The sequence below is a fragment of the Talpa occidentalis genome, unplaced genomic scaffold (assembly GCF_014898055.3).
Source record: "Talpa occidentalis isolate TD23 unplaced genomic scaffold, MPIMG_talOcc4v2.1 talOcc4.3, whole genome shotgun sequence".
Taxonomy (NCBI): domain Eukaryota; kingdom Metazoa; phylum Chordata; class Mammalia; order Eulipotyphla; family Talpidae; genus Talpa; species Talpa occidentalis.
The window spans coordinates 130,584,788-130,610,996 of record NW_023603184.1 but is presented as its reverse complement, the minus strand read 5'-3'; the positions used below and the strand labels follow the sequence as shown (position 1 = coordinate 130,610,996).

The following is a 26,209-nucleotide window of genomic DNA, read 5'->3' as shown; positions in this document are numbered from 1 at the left end:
ATCAAATCCTTCAGTGAGTGTCTTAGGCATGGAAAAAAAAAAAAAAAGATTTATAACTTCAGCAGAACTGTAATTCTATCAAGAAAAAGCATCAGTCAATCTACTTTACTGCCACCAAAGTATCTGAAGCTGGCTTTGTCTTACTTCTTTCTCCTTTGTATATGGAGGTGGGGGAAAAAAAAAAGCAAGAGGAGTTTAAAAAAATTGATGAAGCCCTGACTCTTTAGATGCCATTTATAGTCTGAGCCGGAATGCCATCCCCCTTGACCAGCAAACTGTCCAATCCAGCCGCATGTGTCAAGATTCTATTAGGCACTAGGTGAAATATATATGCAAGTCCTTATACCATTTAACACTCTGGGTCCACCTTCAAGACACTGGGCTGTGGATCAACCCGAACCAACACAAGAATCATTTTGACAGGTTCTTTTAGAGGTGCTCCTTCTCTTTTTTTAACCTATCCTTTTAAACAAAATGGCACCAAAGAAAGATGTGAAGAAACCAGCGGCTGCCGCTGCCCCAGCCCCAGCCCCGGCACCTGCACCCGCCCCAGAAAAACCCAAGGAAGAAAAAATTGACCTCTCAGCCATTAAGGTAACTAAATGGATGAATTGTTTAGTCACTGAAACATCTTTCAACAGTAGGGAACTCTAGGAACCTGCAGACGGCTATATTTTTCATTGAGAGAAATGGCATTACTTAATTGAATTGATAGATTTAAAAATAAACTCCAGCATAAAATTTCAGTAAAATTATTATGAGTGTGGAATTGTATGTGGAACCTGCATATGTTTTATTTTTTTGTTCTCTAGTTTCCCCTTTACCCAAAATTGTCAAAGTGCCATTTAAGGGTGGAAATGTGTAACAGCAAAGTGTGTAAATGTGTTTTACAAATACTTGAACCTGCAGGGTCACTTTTTTTTTTTTTAATTGAAATTTCTGTAGATACTAGATCCCTTACTTTAAATCTCCATCCAAAGTAAAGTTTTAGTCCTGACTTGTTTCCAAAAGTTTAAAAACAGCTGATGACCCTGTTGTCCCGGTTGTGTTTATTTAACAACTGCTTTATTTCATCTGAAGAAAGGAAGATTTTTGCAATTCAACTTAATTTCTCTTTCAGCTTTGCTTAATAAAATTTGATACAATACTAAATGAGATCTCAGTGCAGACAATTATGCATTCAAGTGTTTCAGTGACTATAACGGTCATCTTGTTTATTTATATACAGCATTTAATTCAGGATGTTTTGAGTTGCTTCTAAATGAAACTAACCCCAAAAAAAAATTGTAAAAATTGTTGGTTATGTGGCTTTTAGCTTATGTCTTTGAGCTCCTGCATAGTGATCTTGAACTAAGGAGAATGTGATTGATTTTTGTGTCAACACTTTGCTGTGATCAAAGTTCTCAACTGCCAAAAGATTATCTGCTTTTGGAAAAAGGACGCAATGAATGTGCCTGTTACCTCCCAGTGATGTAATCCATCAAGTGTGCACCGTCTCATTCACTGGGCTCTCATTGGACCAAAAACAGTTTGAAAATCCTCATCTCAAGAACCCAACCTTATATGGAAAACTAATGGGTGAAAGTGCCTATGAGGTGATCTTTTCCCTTAAGCCAAGAGTTCTGTATGTAATAAATCTGAATTGTGCTATCCTGACAACCACAATGCTGACCTAGAAATAAACACATCATTGACCATTTTAGTGTAATCATAGGTATAAAATATTCCTAAAATGAAACTGAATTAACTCACCCTTAACTACATGATGAGGTTAAATATATTCATAAATTCATGGCATTCCTGCCAATCATAAAATTTTCTATTTCAAAGTAGGCGTAGATTATCATACATATTTTATCTTAAATTTGTAGGTATGTGAAGTCTCATATTTGTAAAAACTTGGTGATAGAGTGTAATATTGGTGAGGAACTATTCTTAATGAGTATCCACTTAAGAGGAGACATGCATGTCAGATCTGCTATTAAATGTTTTTCTAGCTTAAGGACAGCATACAAATAGTTCATTAAGAAGAAATAAAAATGCTAATGTCCAGCAATTAATTCTAGTTAATGTATCTTTATAGATGCACACCAACTACATTATATAATGAGTATGATAATACTAAAATAGTTACAAGTGTTCTTATTCTTTGGCTCTCCACTCTATATCATTACAAACATGAGTCAGTGTCAAAGCAATTCCTCTTAACATTTATCATAATTTAAAGGAAAATACCATCTCTTTGAATCTGGAATTACAAGGATCTATAAAGGAAAAACTAATTTTTCTTCTTAAGAAGAAAAAGCTATCACATTAATGAAAGCAGGCATTATTTCTTCCCCAAGCAAGTGTAGAAGAATAAGTAAATAAAAATTTAATTTGGAAGATAAGACATCTCCAAGAAATAGCAAAACATCACTTTTTAAAGAGAGAGTAAACCGATTAGTCGTTTATTGTCAGCAGAGGAGTGATGCCTTTCTGAACCTTGAAAATTAGTTTATCCTTTCATCTATCTGTTGAATTAATTCTAGCGTGAGCTAACTAAGCAAAGAAAGAAATACTAGTAGGGTCTCTGCAAAGATGAGGAGTGCTCCATCTGCACTCTCTCATTGCAGAACCGGAGATGTGATGGATCCTGACAAGTGACACAAACCAAAAAAAAAGAAGTTAAATGAGAAAATCTAAAGAGGAACTTACCTTTATCTTTCATTTAGAGAACACATTCTTAATAGAAAGAGAAAAAAATAATTAAAACCAACTTAAATGACTTCAACAATTTGCACTCATCAATATGAAATCAGTGCATATTTATAGGTATTATAACATAGCCAAGAAGTGTGATACAAACCGAAAACTTTATAAAATTTAATTTCACCCCAGTAGGTAACAAGGCTAATTAAAATGTACATTAAAGCATTTTTGTATTTTGATGCTTTTAGTCACTTAATGATGTTTTACCTCATATAAGTTATAAGCTTTTTTCAAGCAGAGAAATTGAACTTTAAAGAAATTAATAGAGCTGTTATATGTGTTCATTAACTTTTGTAAAACTCAATAAAGAACAAACTTTAATTGGATTTAATTTTTTCATAAATCATAAAAGATTAGAAATTTGACTGTCCTTTAGCATTTGAGTAGCATTAAAATCTAAGTGTAACTGTTTTTATGCATGATGATATTTAACTTCTCCATACAATTTCCAGCTACCACCCACATTCCATATTATAGTATACCACATTTAATAGTCATATATTTGAATCTCCATAAATTCTGAACAATCTTAGATATTAGTTTTATCAATTTCTTAAATGTGTTTTCCTGGTTTGTTATTTATTTAGGACATGTCGTTAGCTGTTCTCATATAAAATCTTTGATAATCTCAGAGGAAATGCTTACTGGATATCCTATCTTCATAGATTTCTATGAGCATCCTTTTCAAAAATCAAATACTACTGATATTTGAACATAAAAGTTATTGTTTTGGTCAGTTTTAAGTGCTATAGAAAATGTTATTTCTGATAATGATGCCAGACTAAGAAAACACAGCCTTACCAAATTTCAAGCATAAGCATTATCACCCAGCATGAGTAGGTGCAAAGACAAGAATTAACACTACAACCAAGTGGAATAATGAAAGTAAGTAATGAGATGACTGTGTGTGTATATTATAAAAAAAAAATCTTTAATGTATAAGTGGGTTTTTTGCATGGTGCATGCCTAAGCTGATATGTCAGGATTCCTGAGGTGAGAGAAATTTGAATCATGTCTCACATTGTACCACTTAAATTTTAATCCTCATATTCACCACTCAGTCAGGTCATTTCTGACCAGACCCTTGGGAGATATTCTACTATTTGTAAAGGTACAAATGCATTGACAGAAGCTCATCAAATAAGAGATCCTATAGCAATAACAACCAACAAAATTTTTATGCATGGAAGATTTAAACTTTCAGTTTAATGGGTAAAGTGGAAATGTAGCATTTCCAATAAGTACATCTACTTAGTGATGGGTGCCCAGTGGAGGCAAATAGTTCTACACACATTGTCACACAGTTGTTTTGGTGTAGGTAGAGGATTGTTTGAATTTGTCTACAAATTCTTTTTTTCTCATCTATGACAAGGCTGACACAAAACCAATCCCACTTAGAAGAATTGTCAGAAAAAGTCAAATGAAGTCATGGTCCATAAAAGACTGAAAATTATTAAGTTCTTCGTCGTATAACAACCAATAACATTGTGAATTTACTCTACATCATGTTATTGTCTTTAATTTTCAAAACATTACACTGAGGTTGTTTTCAGCTTCACTTGGCAAGAAAAGAAACTAAGCCTATGTGAAATTCAGTGTGATGTTCTTGATCAAGTAACTAGTAAGCGGCAGAGTTAGAGTCAAACCTAGCAGGCCAAATCTAATCAGCTGTAGTAAACTACCTCCAGTTTACAAAAAGTTGCTGTCTCTAAGACTATGTAAAGCCCTTTTTGCTACTAAGGGTGTGAGAATGGTTCATACATGCATAGCCTCGGGTAGCCAGAAGAGGGGGTGGCAGGCACACTTCAGAGCAAGACACCAAGGCGTTTCACCCTCACAGTTCCTTTCTCTTTTGTTTTATACAGTTTACCCTGCGCTTAGTCTTTGACTGACAAGTTAGTTATTTTCTTTTGCAGATGGGAGATGAAATACTGGGAACCTAGACAGATCTTAGTCACTTTTCTCCAGCTGCCTGTAGAAGTTGTAAGGAACATGGATATTAAAAAATACTGAGAGAGGGCCTCCCCTGGTGGCGCAGCGGTTGAGCGCTGGGCTGCGAATCTGCCCGCAGCCTCTGCAGCGCCCATTCGATCCCTGGTCACCGGCGAGGGTCCCATATGGCGTGGCAGACCTCTCCTGTCTCACCTGCTGCTCCCTTCAGCAGTGTATTTCGTCAGTCTGCCTGTTCTGTTCCCCGCCCTGGCTCTGGTGAATTCTCTCACCCTCCCGCACTTCTGACTGTACCCAGTGCTTGTATAAATAAATAAATAAATCTTTAAAAAAAAAAATTTAAAAAAAAAAATACTTAGACAGGCATCCCTGGTAGTGCTAGGGGTTAAGCGTCAGCACTATGACGCTATTCCACAGCCACTGCAGCAGGAGTTAGATCCCCAGCCAGGGAGCTACCCACATGGTGCAGCAGACCTCTCCTGTCTCACCTGCTACTCCCCTCAGCAGTGTATTTCAGTCAGTCTGCCTGTTCTGTTCCCTACTCTGTGCCTGGTGAATCCTCTCACCCCCCCACACACACCCCCACCCCCATACCTCTGGCCTACAACCCAGCTCTTGTATGCATAAATAAATGAATATTTTTTAAAAATACTGAGAGCAAGGTGGGAAGGGAGCGCAATGCACTAAGGTGGCAGCCTCAGATGCTTTGGTGGTGGGTGCCCTATGGCCGTAACACTTGAAGGGGAATGGGGGAGTCCTATGATTACAAAATACAAACAACAATGTAAACCAACATTATTTCAATAATTTAAAAAGTGAATAAATAAATAAATACTGTTATGAGTATAGATTGGTGTTGCCAAGGGCAGAGCTAGAGGACATGACTGAAGGTGGTTCAGGGTAGAGACTTTCAGGATAATGTGAATAAGTTCTAGAGATCGAACATACAGCATGGTGTCTCAAGTTAATGATAATATTTCTTGAAAGTTACTGAGAGTATAGGTCTTAAAATTTCTATTCATAATAAATAAATATATAAATAACACTGCAATGAGATAGATGTATTAGCTATCCTTTGTGTAGGAATCATCTCAAAATATATACGTGTATCATATCAACATGTTACATACTTTAAACTTATACAATGTTATATATTAATTATATCTCAATAAAGATAGGAGGAAAAAATGACACGAGAGTGTTTTACATACTATCAAATGTAGTGAAACTGATTAAAATTTTAAATAATTTTGGGTTTGTTCAGTTAAACAATCACACATATCAAACCTGACCTCCACATCTTGCCATGAGGCTAATAATCAGAGACTGGTGATCTCTATTTAGTTTACAAATAAATAGCATGATATACACTCAAAATCCCAACCAAATATTCTTTGGAGTGGTATCTAGAAACATAATGTCACATTGTGACATTTACACAATGTCACATGTAATAATGTAAGGTTAAATCTTAACCTTACCTAACTTGAGGAAAAGAACATGTAGAGTCTTTCTAATTAAATGGAATGAGTAAAAACATGCACAGGTTGTTTCTAAGTTTTCTTTACATAATTTTAGTGTTTGTCTTCCTTTAGTCTAGTCTTTCAATAATACAGATTAGGTTTCAACACAACTCTAATGTCAACCAATTGCAATGTTAATCCATTTGCAGTGTGGATAAAACCTCAGGGGCAAATCAATAAATAGTTGAGACTATCACTAGGTAGCAATGTCAAACACCTATGCTGTTAAAATAAAAGAGTGGAAAGGAACAGGAAAATATTACAGGGCGTTCTGTAACCCTAAAATTATATTTTGAAAGGCATGTAACTGTATAATGTCTCTTCAAAGTAAAATTCAGCTTAGGAAGGAATAGATGTGTTCACCAATTTATAGAGAATAACCCTTTTAACTTTAAAGATAATGAAATCTTTGCAAGACAAGGAGACACAAAGTGGAAGTGCCAAATTTAGCCTCTCGACATTTTCATGCTGCAAATGAACCCCCTGGCAAGTTGTCTCTGGAAGTCATTCCATAATTACCCAGCATTAAGCACCATCTGACTCATGGAAATTGTGGAAGGGATTATATTTAGTCAGCTGACACTAGACTTTATTCTGCATCTCTTCATGCTGAAATTTTTTTTATATGAAACAGGATCTTCTATAGTTTGTTTCAACAGTTACAATGTGTTTCTCACCCCAAATCAGAATTTAGATGACAAAATTACAACATAGAAGTAGTAATAGTTTCAAGTATACTAGCTAAAATTTTAATTATACCAATGAAAAATTCTTGCTATTCTAGTCAAAAATTAAGAGTGAGTTAAAGTCCATAAAGGGAGTTTTCCTTAACTAAATAGCCACATCTGATTCCACTTTACATCCTTCCTCATATTGTGGCAGTAAATTTTTTGTACCTAGTAAGCACCTGATATACTGTCTCTTATGTATAAAACATGTATTCATTTGATATTATAAAATTATATCTTGCTTAACTCCTCTTTAGCTAAACTTCAAAATAATACTACTTATTATTTAGCACTTAATAATTTTTAGATACTCTGCCTTTTCCATTAAAAAAATTGAGTTGGAGCAAAATTTACTGGGAAAAGGATGGAATACTCATTTTAGAACCATAAATCATGGAGTATAGCATATTTAAGGAGCTAGAGTCCAGATAAAATAAGGTATTGAATCAAAAGACATGATTCATTATATAACAGATCCAGAACAAAATTCTGAATGCTTCAAATCCTACCTAATTTTCTTTCCACCATATCAAAAGACCTGAAATCTCTAAAAAGTCATGTCATTACTCATATATCCTTATCATCACAAAAGGAAGTTTTACTCCAGATAAGTCGGAAAAGTATCTATCTTCCCAGATAGATACTTATAATTTCTTTAAAAATTACAAAGAATTTATATGATTATCATATTTTAAACAAAAAGAGATTGAAGGAACAAAAATATAGGTGGATTTTTAATAAACTATGCAAATAAGTACACAAAGTAGAAGAAACTTTAATTTTATTTATCAATTATTAATCATGGAAAACTGATAAGCAATCTGAAGAAGTATAGACTTAAGTCACATTTTAAAAATTGTATTAGCATTCACTTGAGCTTTTCTGTTAATTCTTATAGTTCTGAATTGTACTATTTTAATAATTCAGCCTTTACTCTGACTTAACTCATTTCACTAGTCTAGGCCTCTTGAGCACAAAATTATTCATTTCCTCTTCAATTCAGATCAATTTATTCAATACAGTCATCATTCCTCTCTTATATTATACTGCCTGGACTTGTATTGTATTCCCATTGTCCTTAATTCTCCTTTTCAGACTATATTATGGTCACCACTCTAAGAATATTCTTTATTGCTATAAAAGAAATGCAATGAAAAATATTATTTCCTTTAAGTTGATTCAATCTGAAACAAAACTCTCAGAATTCCAAAACAGGACTTCTCCTGATCTTTTATAGTGTACCAATGAGATTGGAGTGAAAATTAATGTTAAGTGTTCCTTAGAGTTAGCATATATTCAGGTCTTTGGCTTCTCTGTCACACACTAAATTAGAGAGTATGCAGCAATGTTTTGTAATTGAAAAAACTGGCCTGTGGAGATTAATTTCCATCCTGAGCCATCCTGATTAGACCTACTATATCTCTCAATGATAGTAAATTTCCTGTGTTCCTTCCTAAGGCATTTTCCCTCAGTATTCAACATCACATATCTTGCAGATAGTCTTCAATTGTAGCTTTAAATGTTTTAGTATATTGAAGTTTAACATATAGCAATTCCAGAGCTTATTTGATTAAATACATTTTAATATTTTTCCTGTATATCAATTCTTTCTATATTTCAGAAACTCAATTTTCTTTAATCAGTTAACCAAATCTCATGATTACTTTAGATAAAAACTTCTCAAAGAAAAAATTGTAAACATTGCAAAAATTATCCTTTTTAGTATTATTACCTTGTAGAATATTATTTACCTAAAGCAAATACCAAAAATACACAAATCATAAAAAATGTGGAATATAGTTACTTTACTAAGTCTAATGTAAGTTTCTAGGCTAAGATGAAAAGCCCTTTAAATAAATTTTTAAAAAACAATAGAAAATGAAGGTTGAAAAATTGTTCTGATGATAAATGTTTATATAAAACCTAAGGAAGTCTGTGAAAATATAACCATGTGTACCAATCAATCAAAACGAGTGTGCCTACTATGTGCTTGTCAGTTCTAGGGGCTAATGATGGAACATGGAAAGAAAATGCCTGCACTTCCTCTGAAAATGTAAGACGCTCTGTAAAGAAGATATATACGTATTTTCCTTCAGGAAATAAAATGTTTTAGGGGAGGAACTTATAATTGAAGTAAGAACTTGCTATACATATGTTCTGATGATTTTAATTTAATGAAAATCTATTGAGCATGTAATATAGGTATGGTATTTTACAGAGTTGTGTGGGATAAAATCTAGAAATAGCAATCTAAAATCAGTTGATATGTTGTATTGATATGATACTTTTGTTCAAAAGGCTGATGACTTCATCATTGTAAGATCAAAGAAAGGCTGCAGGAGAAAGTTTTTGTAATTTGTAAAACGTACCAGAGAATTAACAGCATTTCCATGTATTCTATCAACACAGCATCTAGGTGTTCTAAATCTTAAATGGTAGAGTATTCTCTGAAATAGACTGTATTTCTCTTCTGTTGTCAATAGATAATCCTCCCTACTGTTGTGAATAGCTTTCTTAAATGTTTGCCTTGATTTTTCAATAAGTACAATAATAATCCAAGTGTTACTCTCTATGTGATAAAGATATAGAGAAAAAACTAGAGTTAAATAGTTGACCCCTACCTACCACTTCTATTTTAATAGTAAATGTTTATATAGTATGAGAGTGGCTAGCAACAACTTATTCATAATACAAATATAACTTTTTAAATAACGGTCCTTTTTACTGGACATATTTTATACAAGTTGACCACAATTTATATATATTCAAAGAAAACATTTCTACTGAAAACTATTTTTAAAATAAGCATTATGTAGGGCATATGATGGGCATTATGAGACCACTTTGATGAGTTTATGTTATTTATAGCTAGTAGCTCTACTAAATATATATATATGCTAGTTCTCAATATTAATCACAGGGCAATTCAAATTTAATGACCCAATTATATAAATATAATTACAAGGCTAAAAAAGAACACAAAGAAATCAAGTTCTGCTCTAATGGCTATAATTTGTGCATCGAAATCGTGAGACTCCAAATTACACAATTATCAAAGGTCACAAATTTTCCACCTTTGCCCCTTCTTTCCATTTCCCCATAATGATTCCAAACACTTTTAATTTTTAAACCTGTTTGCTAATAGCCTCTCAAAATGTCAATCTATTTATAGCGATATATTTACTATATACTAATAATTTTAAAATTATATTTCAATCCTCATTTTGGGAGTCAAAACTTTGGCTTTTTTTTTTTTTTCACTACTTGAAAACACTGGGCAAAAGCAAATACATTTAAATGTTGATTTCTTCCCATATGTCATGAGGGAAAGCTTGAAAGTATACATCTGTCTAGCAGGAGAACACATCATGCTTTTTGTGGCCAGAACTTCTGAAATGATACTTAAGTTAAATTTTTCTCCAACATACTTAATGTTTTTGAACTGCTTTTAATATGTAGGAACTGATGACATAACTGAACATTCTAGGACTGATCTTACACCAGCACTGCTTTTTAAAGACCCACTGAGAAGGGAGCTGCTCCCTGTTTTCAGGTGAGCTGCCATGAAGCCTATTACCAACCAATCCCTTAGGCAGACTTCAAATTGTGAAGTGTAATTTTGCAGTCCCTGCTTTGGGTTCTTTTGATTATCAGCCTAGAGACAGATCCATAAAAATGTTAGACAAGACAGAAACAGTATCAGAACATTCTCATAAGAACTTACAAAACATTTTAATTTTAAAAGAATATGCCAAGAATGCATATGCAAAAATGAACTATCAGTTTTCCTTCCTAGAGGAATTTCAGACATTCAAAAATATGACATCAACTACCATAAAGATAACAAGAAGGGTGGAAAATATCCACTCATAATGTAAAGAGGTTCAGAGGGAATGGTGAAAATGGAGATCAAAACTATTAACTATTAGATAACTCTATAATTCTAAGAATGTAATTTACCAAAGTTGGGTCTTAAATTGAATGTTGTCAGAACAGACCAGACTGTTCTTAGGTGAACCCTAAGAAACAGACAGAACATGCATGGCCTTTTCTAGTCCTCTGAATTTTACCAATGGGGACAAAGTTTCGGAGGTTGTATTTCTTCTATAGCAGTTGCTCCTTGGAGCGCCCCAAACCAGTCCCATTAATATAAAAATTTGCTGACTTGAAATTTACAAAATCCAAAATTTACAGAGACCAGTGACCAGCCCAAGCCCCTAGTGAAATTCTGAGCATCTCTGCTACTGAATGAACAAGCTTCTCAAAAAAGGCCACTCCAAGAGACCATTTCAGGGTAAAAGACCATAAAAGTACAGTTGCACTTCAGCCTTACTATGGCTGTCCACTCTGAGGGCTGGCAACCTAAAAATAACCCTCAGGGTAGAAATGCCTCTTTCCCTTTGCCCTAAGAAAGCTAAAGAACTCTGCAAGGGAGTGGCCACCTCCCTCTGAAACCTGATGCTAGCTGTGAGGTAACAGCTCCCCCAGAAATAAAAGGCAGCCTCAGCAACGGAGGCCCCCACTCAGGGATTCCAGCAGCCCTCAACTCACTCCAGCCTCGCCGCTCTTTTGCAGCTCAGCAACTCCATCATGGTGGGTCCTATGAGAAACTATTTGTCACTTATTGGATGATATAGATAATGGATATGATTGATTTTGACAAGAAAAGACAGACAAGGAAAAGAACTGAGGATAAAACATAATCTGAATGAATCTATAGAGTCTACTTTTAGTTTTCATTGAGGTGGGTTGAGGGTAGAGAGATTAATTACAGCTATTAATCTTCAAATGGAAAAATACATCTTACTCCCCAAAGCAATATTTTATGCTTCGCCAACTTTTGCTATATCACATGAGGTTGATTATATATAAATTTAGAAGGAAAAAAACCTGCAACTATTGCTAAATAGCATGCCTTTTAAAACGTGCAAATGATGCAAATAGCTAAAATTCAGTAAACTGCTTCTTATGCATTGGATAAAAATGTACTAGTTAAATAGAAGAAAGACTTAAGGTGTTTTTTAATGCAATGTTTTTTTTTACTTCTTAATACAGTGTACCTGTATTAGACATAACAAATACACCATAGATTATATTATTCCAGGAAGTATTTGATTTAGCATTTGTTAAATCATTGAATAAGATACATAGAGAAGTTCCCTAATTATCTTTTGCAATAGCTTTGTAGTTTTCCTAGATTCAAAAGTATCCAAAGGCAAATTCTTATTCTGTGATATCTACGTGGCTTCCTAAAAATCTCAGCAGAGAGCACTCATCCTTCTGTCAATGCATTTGAACAAATACTAGTTGTTTCTTTCTTTCTTCCTCTTTCTCACCTCTGCAGTCCTTCAGTGCTGACCAAATTGCTGGTAAGTGAATTGAGCTTCTTACTCCAAAATTTGGCAAAGTACTGCCTACTTACTGAAATACCACTCATCTCCAAGGCATGTTACCGTGTGGCTCAACCTGTTCATATCCAAGCTAGGCCTGAATCTCTGAAAAGTAGGCTTACTTTTGAGCTTACTTTGAAGATTTCTCAGGGAATGAGCTTGGATCCATTTAAAAATCAGGACATTTTTCTTTGGTTAAAATATTCTTTGTGGTTAATTTTTTTCTAACAGATCGAGTTCTCTAAGGAACAGCAGGAGGGTAAGTGGAAAGATATAGCTGTTAATATGTGCACACTCATAAAGATGGCATGTGAGAAAATCAATTCCCTTGAGATGAGATTAGCACTTGTTAATTATGCCCACTGGTGTTACCACTCTAAATATAAAATGGTCTCAATTAATCTAAATATAAATTCTCTCAGCCTGAATCCCATCCTTATAATCAGTAACCAAACATGTTAAAGCAAAAAAAGATCAACACCACAAAATACCTGCATTCACTGATTTCTCAATGAAACCATTTTGATACAGTAGGTAATATCCTGTGTATATATCAACATGCAAAAGAGGGTATGGAATTTGGATGGATAAAAATACATTATCAGTTCAACAAATCCCTGAAGAAAGATTTGACAGGTCTGAATTGTTCTATTTAGAAGGTAACGTTGATTAAGAAATTGCCCAAATCTGCACAATTTCTGTTGGCACCATGATGAATTCAAAGAAATAGTGGTTGGAGTGGATATAAAATAAAAATGAATTGAGAGAAATAGAAGGGAAAGTAGTTTGTCAAAATAAAGGAAAATATTAGACATTTCTGGCCTCTCATTAGTCAAGTCAGCCTCCCAGAGAGGTGATGAGACTTGCTGAAAGACGCAAAAAATCAGTGATAGGATCAAAATCTAATGTCAGTTTAAATTAATAAGAAATTTCTTCTTCTCTATTTGATATTTTTTATTTTCAGAAATTGATTGGTTGATTTTCCTACATCATTGTTCCTGTTTGTACAATATCTGATTCCTCCCTTCAAGTGTATTCCCACTAATTCTCCCACCACCACAGCACCAGTGAACCATCACCATAGTCCCTTACACTCCTCTCTTTTGAGCCCTTTCACTCACCCTTACTTGCTGTTTGCCTCAAATCTATGATCAGCTTTCAAGTTTTGTCTTTTTCCTGAACTTTTGTTCAGTTTTCTTATGCTCCACCTATAAATGAAACCATTTGACATTTTTCCTTTTCCTTCTGATTTATTTTGCTTAGCATAGTCCCTTCCAGCTCCATCCATACTGCTGCAAATGGCATAAGTTTATTTTTTTTTGATCGCTGAGTAGTATTCCATTATGTATATATACTGATTTTCTTGATCCACTCATCTGTTTGGGGGCATTCAAGTGGAATATTTATGAAGAGAAAATGTCACATATTCAATAAACTGATAGTTATAAATTAGAATATTGGACATAATAACATATTCCTATACTATCTATGTCATGACGTGTAATCTATATATGATCACAATGGTAGGTGATTAATAAGGACCTATTTACATACTTAGTTCTCTAAAGGATTCCATATTTTTCAGTCTATTTCTGTGTCTGGAGTACCTCTTGCTTGAATATCAATTAACAAGAAAAGGATCTTTGCTGTAGTACAGACTCACAGTTATCTACACCATTGCTGATTTCCCCGTATAGATATATTAGATAACTTGATACCTCAGAACTCAAGATCAAATTATACAGTAGACTGTTTTTTTCTTATTGAAAACAATTGGTTGTTTTCTATAACTTATTTGATTCTCAATACATTTTAACTACTTAAGATGCTACATTATCAGTTACTGCATCCAAGTCCTCTCGAATATCTATTTAAAAAGCATTTTGACAGCCAAATTATGATAGGATCAAACAATAGAAGACTTAAAACCCTTTCAGGGATAGAAGGACTTACTATTGAATATTAAATCTATTACTTCACATCTGAAATAGGCTTTAGATAGGAAAGAAATTCAGTAAACTTGAAATGGTATACTGTTTCTGTCTTGTGTTAGGAAAACAAATATAAACTTTGGTGGTGGGTGTGGTGAGGAGTGTACACAGTGCTGCAAACCAATGGTAACTCAATAAAAGACAAAATAAAGCAAATTTCACCAAAATAAAAATTGATTAATTAAATGAAAATCCTGTACTTTCAGAAATAATTAGGCTTCCTTTGTTTGCTTTCTTGTTTAATGATTAAATATTTTTACTCATGCCTGCTCTATTTGAATGTATCACAGGTTTGGAGGAAAGAGAAAAAACCAGCTAGAAAACTATGTACTAAAAATTATGTACTAAAAGTCTAGATCCTGTGCTCTGAAGTAGAGTTGCCATTAGCCAGATGAGGTTTTTCAAATGTAGACTTTACTTAATCCAAAATAAATACATTTAAAAATCTATTTTCTCCATAGTATTAGCAACTTTACAGTGCTCAAAAGTCACAGGTAGATAGCAATTACCTTTTTGGACAACCCAGATATAGAACCTTTTGATCATAACAAAAATTTCTACAATAATGTTGTTCTAGACCAGGGGTTGGCAAATTTTTCTAAAAGGACCAAATAGTAAATAGGCTAGTCCTTACTGGAAATACAGTCTATTCAAACAACTGAGCTCTGCCACTGAAATGTGAAAATAGCCATAAACAATATAAAAACAAATAGGCATTGCTGTATTCCAATGGAACTTTACTCAAAAAACAGGGGGTCAATCCCTAGGCAGTGGTTTGCTAAGCCGTGTTCCAGACTCTTCAAGAGAGTAACCAAGCTTTTAAAATCTGGGATAGGGATGGTAACTAATATCTTTCTGGTCTTGACCTTTAAATGGACAGAGGGGTTAATGTCAGAGTGATTCTATTGCAGTCCATAAAATCCTATTTCTATATTAGCATCTGACCAGAGTAATAGTGAGCCCTTGAGCATCTGTGCACGAAAGCCTGGAGCCAGTAACAAGAATAGTTCAGTTTCACATGTCCCTTAGAGAAAGATGAAAAATAATATGACTAATGGCCCCACAGTGCCTGCAGCCTGTTTTTTAGATTAGGGAAATGATCTGTGATAGTCAAATTGAAGAGTTTTTGAGGCATAAAGTTTAGCAAGAAATGGTAATATGATCTTTAGTCAATTGTGAATATAATTCCTGGTGCAATCTTAGATTAGGTGAAGGGGTGAGAGTTAGATGAAACAGTTTGCTGAGTAATCTATCTGGATAGCATTTCTCAGTATGATACCATTAGTGACCTAAATGCCTTTCACCTCTACAATTCATTCACAAATGAGTTTTTTAAGTGTTGTTAGTTTTAACTCCAACAACATACTATTGATTCTTTTTTTTTTTAAAGATTTATTTATGCATACAAGAGCTGGGGTACAGGCCAGAGGTGTGGGTGGTGAGAGGATTCACCAGAGATAGAGTGGAGAACAGAACAGGCAGATTGACCTAAGTACACTGCTGAGGGGAGCAGGAGGTGAGTCAGGAGAGGTCTGCTGCTCTATGTGGGCTGCTCCCTGGCTGGCCAGGAATCGAACTCAAGTTGCCATGGCTGTGGATTACTTCATAGATTGTCTTAACCCTTGCACCGCCAGGGAGGCCCCATACTATCAATTCTTACAAGTTTCCCAGAAAATTGTATTTAAGTAATTTAGAAGGTTCAATTAAAATGACTTTAGCAGCCCATAAATCCATAGTAGCACCCCTTTTGGTCTTCTTGTGTGCTTCCCTAAATTCCTTATTAATGTGATTCTGAAAGGCAAAATCAACTCTCTCAAAGGAGAATGACAAAATTTAGACAAAGAAAGTAAAAGAAGGATTTTGATAAAAACAGAAATCACTTTTAAAATATGTACTTAATACATATATACATACACAAATATCTGGGGAAGTCTGAGGAAAACCCTGGTCTATCGTTGTAAATATTCTGGTTGAGATATTGTGCTATCACTCTACAAAATATTCCTGGGGGAAACCAGAGAAGAGTCTATGAGGGATGTCTCTATTTTCTGTTCAAGTACTTGTGAATCTATAATTATCTCCCCAAAGGTTTAATTTTAAAATGTGACTTAAATTCCAAAACTAATATAGCAACCTGTAGCCAATGTATTATCTGAAAAATTAGTCAAATTTAGAGATTACCATAGTGAAAGATCCAAATGAATGTTACTCCTTCTGAGTCCTTATGCTGGGACCCTATTGGTCATACATTAAACTGGTTAAATGATTACAGACTTAGGGCTTTGTCTCATCCTTCTAAATTTTCCCTGAAAAATTAAGTTACTCTTGGGCCTGTCTGGTGGTGCAAGGGGTTAAGTCACACATTATGAAGCTATCCACAGCCACTGCAGCACAAGCTTGATCCCCAGCCAGGTTGCTGACCCACATGGCACAGCAGACCTCTCCTGCCTCGCCCGCTGCTTCCCTCAGCAGTGTATTTCAGTAGATCTGCCTGTTCTGCTCCCTACTTTGCCTCTGGTGAATCCTCTCACCCCTTGCACCTCTGGCCTATACCCCAGTTCTTGTATGCATAAATAAATCTTTTTTTTTAAAAAAAAATGAAGTTACTCTTGATAAAAAATAGTTAAAGGGAGAAACGAGGAAATTTGTGCCTGAAGGAGAGGTTATTCTATAATTCGAGAAGTTTGGATTAACGTCACATACCATGACCACAGTTGAAAATTTTCTTTCCTGAAATTTAATTGACCTTGTTAATTATATAAGTGTTTAAATGGGAATTTCTTAAGATTTCTCAAGGTCTCAGTATTTCTTAATCCTCTCCTGTTTACCAAGCAGGTGAAGGAATACATGTAAATATGACTGAGTTCAAATTTTCATACTTAATCAATAACAATATATGATTTAAAATTAGAAATGGTGCCAGTAAGCAATTTCAAAATGATTGGTCCAAGATGGTTTGAGATAGGAAAAGGCATGTGCAAAAATAACAAGTTAAGTGATTGGCAAAGTTTGTAAAATGGGAGAGTTGGAACTGAATGCTTGGTGAAGTTGAAGTTAACTTAAAGGTCTATGGGACAACCGTGATGCTTCTTGCTTCTTATAGAAACAAACTAATACTTGTTGCTTTTTGCAGACTTCAAGGAAGCATTTCTCCTGTTTGACAGAACAGGTGAAAGCAAGATCACCTTAAGCCAGGTTGGTGATGTCCTTCGGGCACTGGGCACAAATCCCACTAATGCAGAGGTCAAGAAGGTTCTGGGGAACCCCAGCAATGAAGGTAACCACATTTTTTCCCCAGGAAATATGAAAATGTTGGGAAGTGTGTGTGTGAGTTTAAAATATTGATTTATTGAAAAATAAGTTCCACATAATAGGACTTAATTGTTTCTGATGATAAATGTGCCTCTTGGCCATCAAGAATCTCAGTTTTTTTCCTTCATAAAATAAGTTAACCTTCTCTTGAGAATTTTTAAGCATGATAAAATGTCATGCTAATGAAAGGAAATGATGTCTAATGCTAACATCCTCATCATATGTAATGTTTATAATTTAAAGGTTAATGAAATGAAATAATAACCAAATGGGCACTTTTTTCCAAACCTTCAAAGGCAAAAATATATTTGACAGGGATATTAAATATAGATAAAACACAATGCATTTTGTCAACAAATTATAGTTACATCTCTGAGTAAATTACAATGTCATCTTCTAGAGAAGATCTACTCTGATAAAAAGTGGAAATATAATCACAATATTTTCAAGAGATTGAAAAATACCTCCTGGTTTTACTCAGAGCTCTTCTCTTGACCACATCCTTCTGCAACTATCTTAAAGGAAATGCAGTTATGTTAATTAAGAACAGAGAGGACATCTTAATAACAGTGTTTTTCCTATTTCCAAAGAATTACTAAAAGACTTAAAAATCTAAGCCAAAGCTTGCATTCAGCCCCCAAAGATAAATCCTGGAACAAAAGTCAGTGAGCTATAGAAATGGAAATTTTTCTAAAATTTTTCACTCAATAAAGATATCCAGTTATTAGTCTGGAACAAGGAAAAAGAATTTAATCCCAATGGTTTGTGAAAAACTATGCAGACTATTGGAATAGCTCACCTTAAACAATACTAATAACAAAGAAACAAAACAAAAATTTTCCAAGGAGATATTGGGGCTATTCATCTGTCTAAGGGGAAAAAAAGTGAGAGCAAATAATTTCTCTTTTATGAGATAACTTTAAATGACTTGGACATATTCCTTTGTTTCAAAAGAAAAGAAGTTGATTTCAAGAAAATTTACCTAAATAAGTCTGCTGAAATTTTACTCAAACTTCATATTTCTCAGAGTATAGTTTCCAGCCAAATCATGCAAAATATTTCTGAGTGACATAAAGAATGTAATAAGCCAATCTTATTTTTAAACTCATCACACATCTGTCCTTAATGGAATTAAATGTTTCACTTATACAGCATATAAATTTAATCTTTTTAATATTACTCAATGTGCTAGATTTCTATACGCTTATGAAAGACCAGTAAGAGGAATTCTTATTTAAGGGTACATAATTTTATCCATTAGCATACATCTGGATAGTCTACTTTATACTTTATACTTTTGCTGTGAGTATAATTCACCTTATCAGAAGATACTGAAGAAACTCCTGTCATCTCCAGACTTTAAACTGCAAAGAAGTCAGGAGAACAAGTATTTGACATGCATACTCACCTTATAAACTTCTTTTAAAAATTACTTAAAATTTAAAGAAACTGATGGCTTTACAAAAGCTCAGGACAAGGGCGAAATATATATTAAAATTCAGTTAAATTTTGTTATATTTGTATGCTATAGGTTTATTGCAGCACAGTATATTTTCTATTAATTCTTTAGTATTTATAGAAAATATTAAATCAACAATAATAGTAGGTGGCACTTATATTGTCCCAGCCTTAGTAATAAATTTTGCATCTATCATATCATTTAATTCTTAGATTAACACTATGCGGTATCTCTATTTTTTCAGGATTTAACTCAAAAATATTTCGGTCATGATTTTTTATTGAGGCAGCATTAGTTTATAACACTATATAAGTTTCAAGAGTACAGCCTTAGACTTTGACATCTGTATATTGTGATCACCACCAAAAGTCTAATTTCTATCTGCCACCATATCTCTGTTTAACAAATGAAAAAGTTGAAGCACAAAAAGTTTAAGAATCTTACCCACGATCACATAGTTGAAAGTGGTGATTTGGGAATAAAAGTTCAAACATTAGGATTCCAGAGTTCATGCCATTATCTATTTCCAACTTTTTATCACCTTGACAATTTACCAACTGAAATTTAAGCAATATGAAGAATTTTTTTAAAGATTTACTTATTTATTTATACAAGAACTTGGGCACAGGTCAGATTCATGGGAGGGTGAATTGATGGGAGGTGAATTCATGGGAGGAATTCACCAGAGACAGAACGGGGAACAGGCAGACTGACGAAATACACTGCTGGGGGGAGCAGCGGGCGCGACAGGAGAGGTCTGCTGCACCATGTGGGACCCTCGCTGGCTGGCTGGGATCGAACTGGCACTGCAGAGGCTGCGAACAGCTTCACAGTGAGGTGCTCAACCGCCTGCGCCACCAGGGGAGGCCCTGAAGATTTTTTTTTTTTTTTTAGATTATCTAGAATGTTCAAGTTAACTTGTAAATCAAGTATGGCATTTCATGGTAGCTAATAACTCTTCCAATTACATTTCTGTAGAGATGAATGCCAAGAAAATTGAGTTTGAACAATTTCTTCCCATGATGCAAGCAATTTCCAACAACAAGAACGTGGGTACTTATGAAGACTTTGTTGAAGGTCTGCGTGTCTTTGACAAAGAAGGCAATGGCACTGTCATGGGTGCTGAGCTCCGCCATGTTCTGGCCACACTGGGTAAGGAAAATTGCAGTGGTCTTTCTAGTACAGGATATGAAGGGAAGGTCATAACTTACGAAATAAAGGGGAGTCATGACTTCCAATCAAGTTATAACCAAAATAAGTGGAGGAAGGAAGACAAAGGAAAAATAGAAAAGAATAATCAACTATTAATGACCATTTCAGTTGATCTCAGAGATGATGAGTTTATTTTGGGAAAATAGTAACTTAAAATACTGATAGTGAACAAGTAAAGTAAAACATTGTAGTTCTTATAAAATAAAATTAGGATAAGATATAATATGAATTTAATTCACTGATTCAAAAGCAATTAATTGTCAACTTACTGAATGCCAGAGGAATAGGAAAAACATGATTCCTTCCCTCTAAGAGGTAAGTCATAGCCCATACTGATCTCTGAAGGTGGAATTTTTTCTGAACAGAGTTTTGTTTCATTAGGTGAAAAGATGAAAGAGGAAGAAGTGGAAGCCCTAATGCAAGGTCAAGAAGACTCCAATGGCTGCATCAACTATGAAGGTACAATTCTATCTGCTCTAGGGGTTATGACAACTCTTAAATGATTGGCTTGATGATGGACTTCTTTTGAGCTTAAAATAACTTCTTTTCTAAAAAAAAAAAAAAATCATTATATTGTTTAAAAAAAGGGAAGTGGACTGATTAACTCCATACTTTAACACACACACGCATGCTCACACACACACATACACATATATAAAATAACCAACTGATGAATGGAACTTTCCCTGAGTCTAGCAGATACAAGCCCTCTAGACACTGCCACAATCAGAGAGAAATCAAAGGTTACTTTGCTTTCTAGGGAGGATTAGGACAAAGGTCTCTGGAAAATCTCTAATAAGAAGCAAAATTAAGTTAGTATGTGAGATATTTTGGGGAGGGAGGGAAAGGACTATGTCTAATTAACCTCTGCTTCCCATTGCCTGGCAAAGTTCTCAGAAACAGCAGGAATTCAATAAATGTTTCCTGACTAAGAAATGAAACAACTTCTTTTCTTCTTCCTCCCTTGTTGAACAAACATGTTCTTTATTAACAATCAATTGAAAAGTAACTCTAAAAATATGTCCTATGAGGATGCGATTATGTACATAAGATTTATTACAGTGTTTTAGCACTCCTGTGCTGTATTTTACAGTTAAAAATGTTTTTTTTCACGTGTATTTTCTTATTAGATCTTCACAGCAACCCTGTGAGATAGAAAGATCTTTTATCAGAATAAAATTCAGTAGAATATTAAAGTTGGGGGGAACCTAGAGTCTGTTACTAATAGTAAGCAATTACAAAAATGAGGAAACTAAGGGTCAAAGAGGTTTAGTTACTTAGTGAAGTTCAAATCATTAATGGCAGAACTGGTGCTAAAATTAGTTCTCCTTGTCTAGCATTCCACGAGAAATGAAAATCATCTCGTTGCAGGCAGTTATCTATTTCCATCAATGACTTACAGTGACTTCACCCAGATGGCCTGAAAAGCAAAGTACTACACAAAGTAAAGACACAAAATCCAATTTCTTGATAAAATTTGTAAATTAAAAGTTTTCTAATAAAACTGGGAAACTTACCAATCTCCAAAGAAGACTAATCTAGCCACATTTCAAAGAAGTTGATAGCTTTGATGTCAATGTCAACTTGAAAAGTCTGTTAACTTGGGGAAAAAGTAAGAAAAGAAAAACAGAGACAAGATGAGAGGAGGGTAGAGAGGGGAAAGAGAGGGAGAAGAGGAAAGAGAAGGGATAGGTAAAGGAAGGGAAGAATACCAGAAAAATTGAGTCCTGACAATTCTGATTAAACTTCATTTTTCCCTGTAGTCAGCAATAGCCCTAAATACATTATATAACAGAAGATTTCTTTCAATAAATATCATTTGGATAGGTGGATAGTCATCTAGAAAATAAAGTCAGATCTGGATCTAACACCAGGATAAATTTCAAATAAATCAAATATTTAAAGGCAAAAGCTGAAAGCATAAAAGTAATGGTAGAATGATATTATAACTTTCAAAGCCTTTAACACTGATACAAAACCCAGAAGTCATTATGAATTTTGATACATTCAACCATATATACTTATTCAAATTTATACAAAGACCATAACCCAATGGAAAAATTAGCAGGCATGCATATAATTCATAGAAAAGGATATAAAAATATATATGAGGGCCTCCCCTGGTGGCACAGGCAATTGAGCGCAGTGCTGTGAAGCTGTCCGCAGCCTCTGCAGCGCAGGTTAGTTCCCAGCTGGCCAGGGAGATACCCACATGGTGTGGCAGCCCTTTCCTGACTCACCCACTGCTCCTCTCAGTAGTGTATTTCGGTCAGTCTGCCTGTTCTGCTCCCCACTCTGTCTCTGGTGAATCCTCTCATCCTCCCAAACATCTGGCCTGTATCCCAGTTCTTGTATGCATGAATGAATAATAAATCTTTTTAAAAAAATAAATAAATAAATCTTAAATATATATATATATATGAACATATGATGCTAAAGTTCACAAATAATAAAAGAAATTCAGATTAACACTACGCTAATATATTATTTTTTAATAAATTGATTGCCAAAGATCAAAAGTTCGACCACCCTTTGGGCTGAGGAGAATGTGTGGAAACAGGTGATCTTGTGCATTCCAGGAGGGAATGTAAATCCTTAAATCCCTACATGGTTATGTGTTACAATTTATTCTGTAAAATCTACTTTGAGGGATGTAATGTTTTTATGTACTTCATGGTAAAGAAACAATCATATATACACAGTTTTTCATTTCTGTGTTGGTCATGAAATTCAAATATTTGAACAACTTAATATCCATCAAGAAGAATGTATATGGGCCTCCCAGGTGGCGCAGCGGTTGAGCGCTGGGTTGCGAAGCTGCCCGCGGCCTCTGCGGCGCCGGTTCGATCCCCGGCTGCTCCCCGGCCACCAAAGGAGGGTCCCACATGGCGCGCAGACCTCTCCTGCCGCCCGCTGCTCCCCTCAGCAGTGTACTTCGGTCCTTCTGCCTGCTCTGCTCCCCGCTCTGGCTCTGGTGAATTCTCTCGCCCTCCCGGCTTCTGACTGTACCCAGTGCATGTATAAAACCAAACAAACAAACAAATAGATAAATAAGACATGCCTCTAGAAAATTAAAAAAAAAAAAAAAAGAAGAATGTATGAAATAGATTCTGATAATCTACATAATGCAATTCTCAACAGCCTTAAAAAAGAATAAGGACACTCTGGTTTATGATAATGGTAATATTGCCAAGACTTATGACTGGGAAAAGAAAGTGTAAATGAATTTGTAGAGCATGCCATTATTTGTGCAAAAAATATTTTTAGATACATATATTTGTATTTTCTTATATATAAATAATAGCTCTACAAATATAACTATAAAGAGAAGAACAGGGCAACAGTAATGAAGAACATCTTTTTGTTATAAACCCTTCCATACTTTAAAGAAAAAAATTTAACTATGTGACTCTACCATTCATTCCAAGAGTCTAATTTACAAAATAAGGAAAGACCATAAATTAAGTGTTAAAAGTAGTGAACTAAACAGATCTCTTAAAAAAATAAGTTCTAATGTTATAACTAAGGATATTTAAAATTGAGCTAATTTATTAATTAGCTCAATTATTGAATTATCCACCATTATTGAATTTCACTGTTTTTTAACTCAAAACTCTATTTTTCCTACAGCTTTTGTCAAGCATATCATGTCTATCTAAGTGGAGTTCTCAAGGTAGATATCTGTTCCTTCTTTAATACCTGACTTTCTTGGGTTGCATTTTTAAAAAATTTAACAGCTTCGCGTTGTATTGTAGATATAATTAGTGTTGGTTCTTAATGAAGAATTATTTATATTAATCATAAAACATTGACTCCTTGATATGACTTATTTAGAAATAAAACTTCCTTGTGTACATTTATAAGACAAATTTCTGAGGTTTTTGCTTCCATGTATAAACCTTGCTTTTGACTATAATATAATTATTCAGTGGAGAGTCAATGAAGGTGACACTATTTAATTAATTTAGTTGAAACATAACACTAATCAAAGCATGAGCTTATTTATGTTCCTAGAATAACTAAAGAAATTTTTAACAACTACTACTCTAGAAAAGCATGTTATCATAGCCCAAACTTAAGCACTTGCAACCAGGTTCTTCAAGGAGGTAACAGCTTACGTTGGAGTACTGGTTCATAGTGTGCTATTCTTTTGCAAATCACATTATATCCTTCCACTTTCTTTCTGAAAAGATACATTCATTATCTAAATCTATTTCCTTTTCCTTTATAGATCAAATATTGTTTAGGAAGACTGGCTGGAATCTTATTTTCGTAACACCCGCGACTAACTGTCCAAACCTGGTTATCATCGTTCAGAAAAACAAAACAATTTGTACCCTTCTAAATGGAAGGATTCCCAGAATTTTCATACACCTTGTTTTTCTACGATTTGTATTCATACTACCCAAACCAAGTGTCTGCAGCTCCAGACAAGAAAGATAAAATATTGACAACCTCAAATCTAAACACCACTTGTTATTTTCTACTGTTGGTCAATGAACATCTTTAAAATGATGAATCAATAAATAATTTTCGTCAGTCTGGAATATTCAAGTCACATTGTGTTTTTAGTATCTTCGAGAAAATTTTTTTTCAATCACAATTCTCTCGTTAATGTGCATCATATGGAGAAATGATGAACTTTTAAAAGAATAAATTATTACAGTCTGCATAGCAATGATAAATAAAATAATAATAATAATCATATATTATTGAAAAAGTGGAAGAGAACTGAGGAAATTCAGGTAGGGATCAGAGACATTTAAATATAAACTATCCAATCAATTAAAGATGAAAGCAGTTTTCTTCAGTTTTGTGTAAATCTTTGTATACACAGTTTGATCTATTTCACTACTAGTAGCAATCTGGCCTATTAGAAAATCCTAATAAACCCTTGCTCCTCACTAAATATCTTCAAGGATAAAATTTATTGTGACCTTGCAGCTGTTACTTAAAAAAAAAGCTCTGTGGGGATGAGCTTGTGCTCAAGGACTCAAAATCCTGTCTATTAATATTCTCTCTCCTGCTCTGATCCTCTCTACTTTGCATATCCATCTCCCAAATGAGCCAAACTCTTGCTTTAGTGTTTTAATACATATCCTAAATGGTAAGTAAAATTGACAGAAAAATTCATAACGTAAACTTACTTTATCATATCAGAATTCTATAGAGTACCGCAGAGGAAGAATTTGGAAGTTAATGTGACTATTTAGAAGAGATTAAGTTGTAATAGCTTTCCTATTCTCCAGAAAGATGTAACACTAATAAAAGCATGAAGAACCTGTAAATATATGGAACCTCCAGTAAGTACCTGCCTGCCTATATATTTTTGGAAACTGAACAACTTTTTCCTGATGTTGGGAGCTAGAGGTGCCTCTTCTATCATCAACAAAAGTCACTTAACTGAGTGCTCAACAGCTTAAACCTTGACCCCTGCTCTTATAGCCAAAGTCATATGAGGATCATTCTCCTCAGGATAATATACTATGATTTTATGCTCTTTAAAGCCAAGTTTATCTAAAACCAGGAATTAGAAATTTTGTGCAACACTGTTCAATAAAACTTTCTGTGAACAAGGAAATCTTTATCTTCACTGTCCTATATGGTAACTGCTAACCTCATGTGGCTTCTCAGCACTTGAAATCTGACTGAGGAATTTCATTTTTAAAAATTTCATTTTTAATGAGGAATTTAATTAATTAATTGCATTAATTAAAATCAATTTAATTGATTTAAATAGTGGCATGTGGCTTACAAATACCACATGAACAGTGCAGCTCTCCATATACTTACATTCAATTGTTACATCAGGCAATAAAAATAAGAAATTAAAAAAATTACAAATGTCGCAATGTAACATTTGAATGTAAAAATAGTCCAGTGATAAAAGACA

At 34.2% G+C, this 26,209-nt stretch overlaps 1 protein-coding gene across 1 annotated transcript; it reads left to right on the top strand.

Moving 5' to 3' along the window:
• Nucleotides 1-338: 338 nt before the first annotated feature.
• MYL1 (myosin light chain 1) lies at nucleotides 339-24,863 on the top strand. Its single transcript, XM_037521892.1, has 7 exons — nucleotides 339-594; nucleotides 12,574-12,601; nucleotides 17,467-17,610; nucleotides 20,083-20,256; nucleotides 20,698-20,775; nucleotides 23,947-23,989; nucleotides 24,548-24,863. Exons 1-6 carry the CDS (start codon nucleotides 475-477, stop codon nucleotides 23,973-23,975), a joined length of 573 nt encoding a protein of 190 aa, XP_037377789.1. The 5' UTR covers nucleotides 339-474; the 3' UTR covers nucleotides 23,976-23,989; nucleotides 24,548-24,863.
• Nucleotides 24,864-26,209: the final 1,346 nt, after the last annotated feature.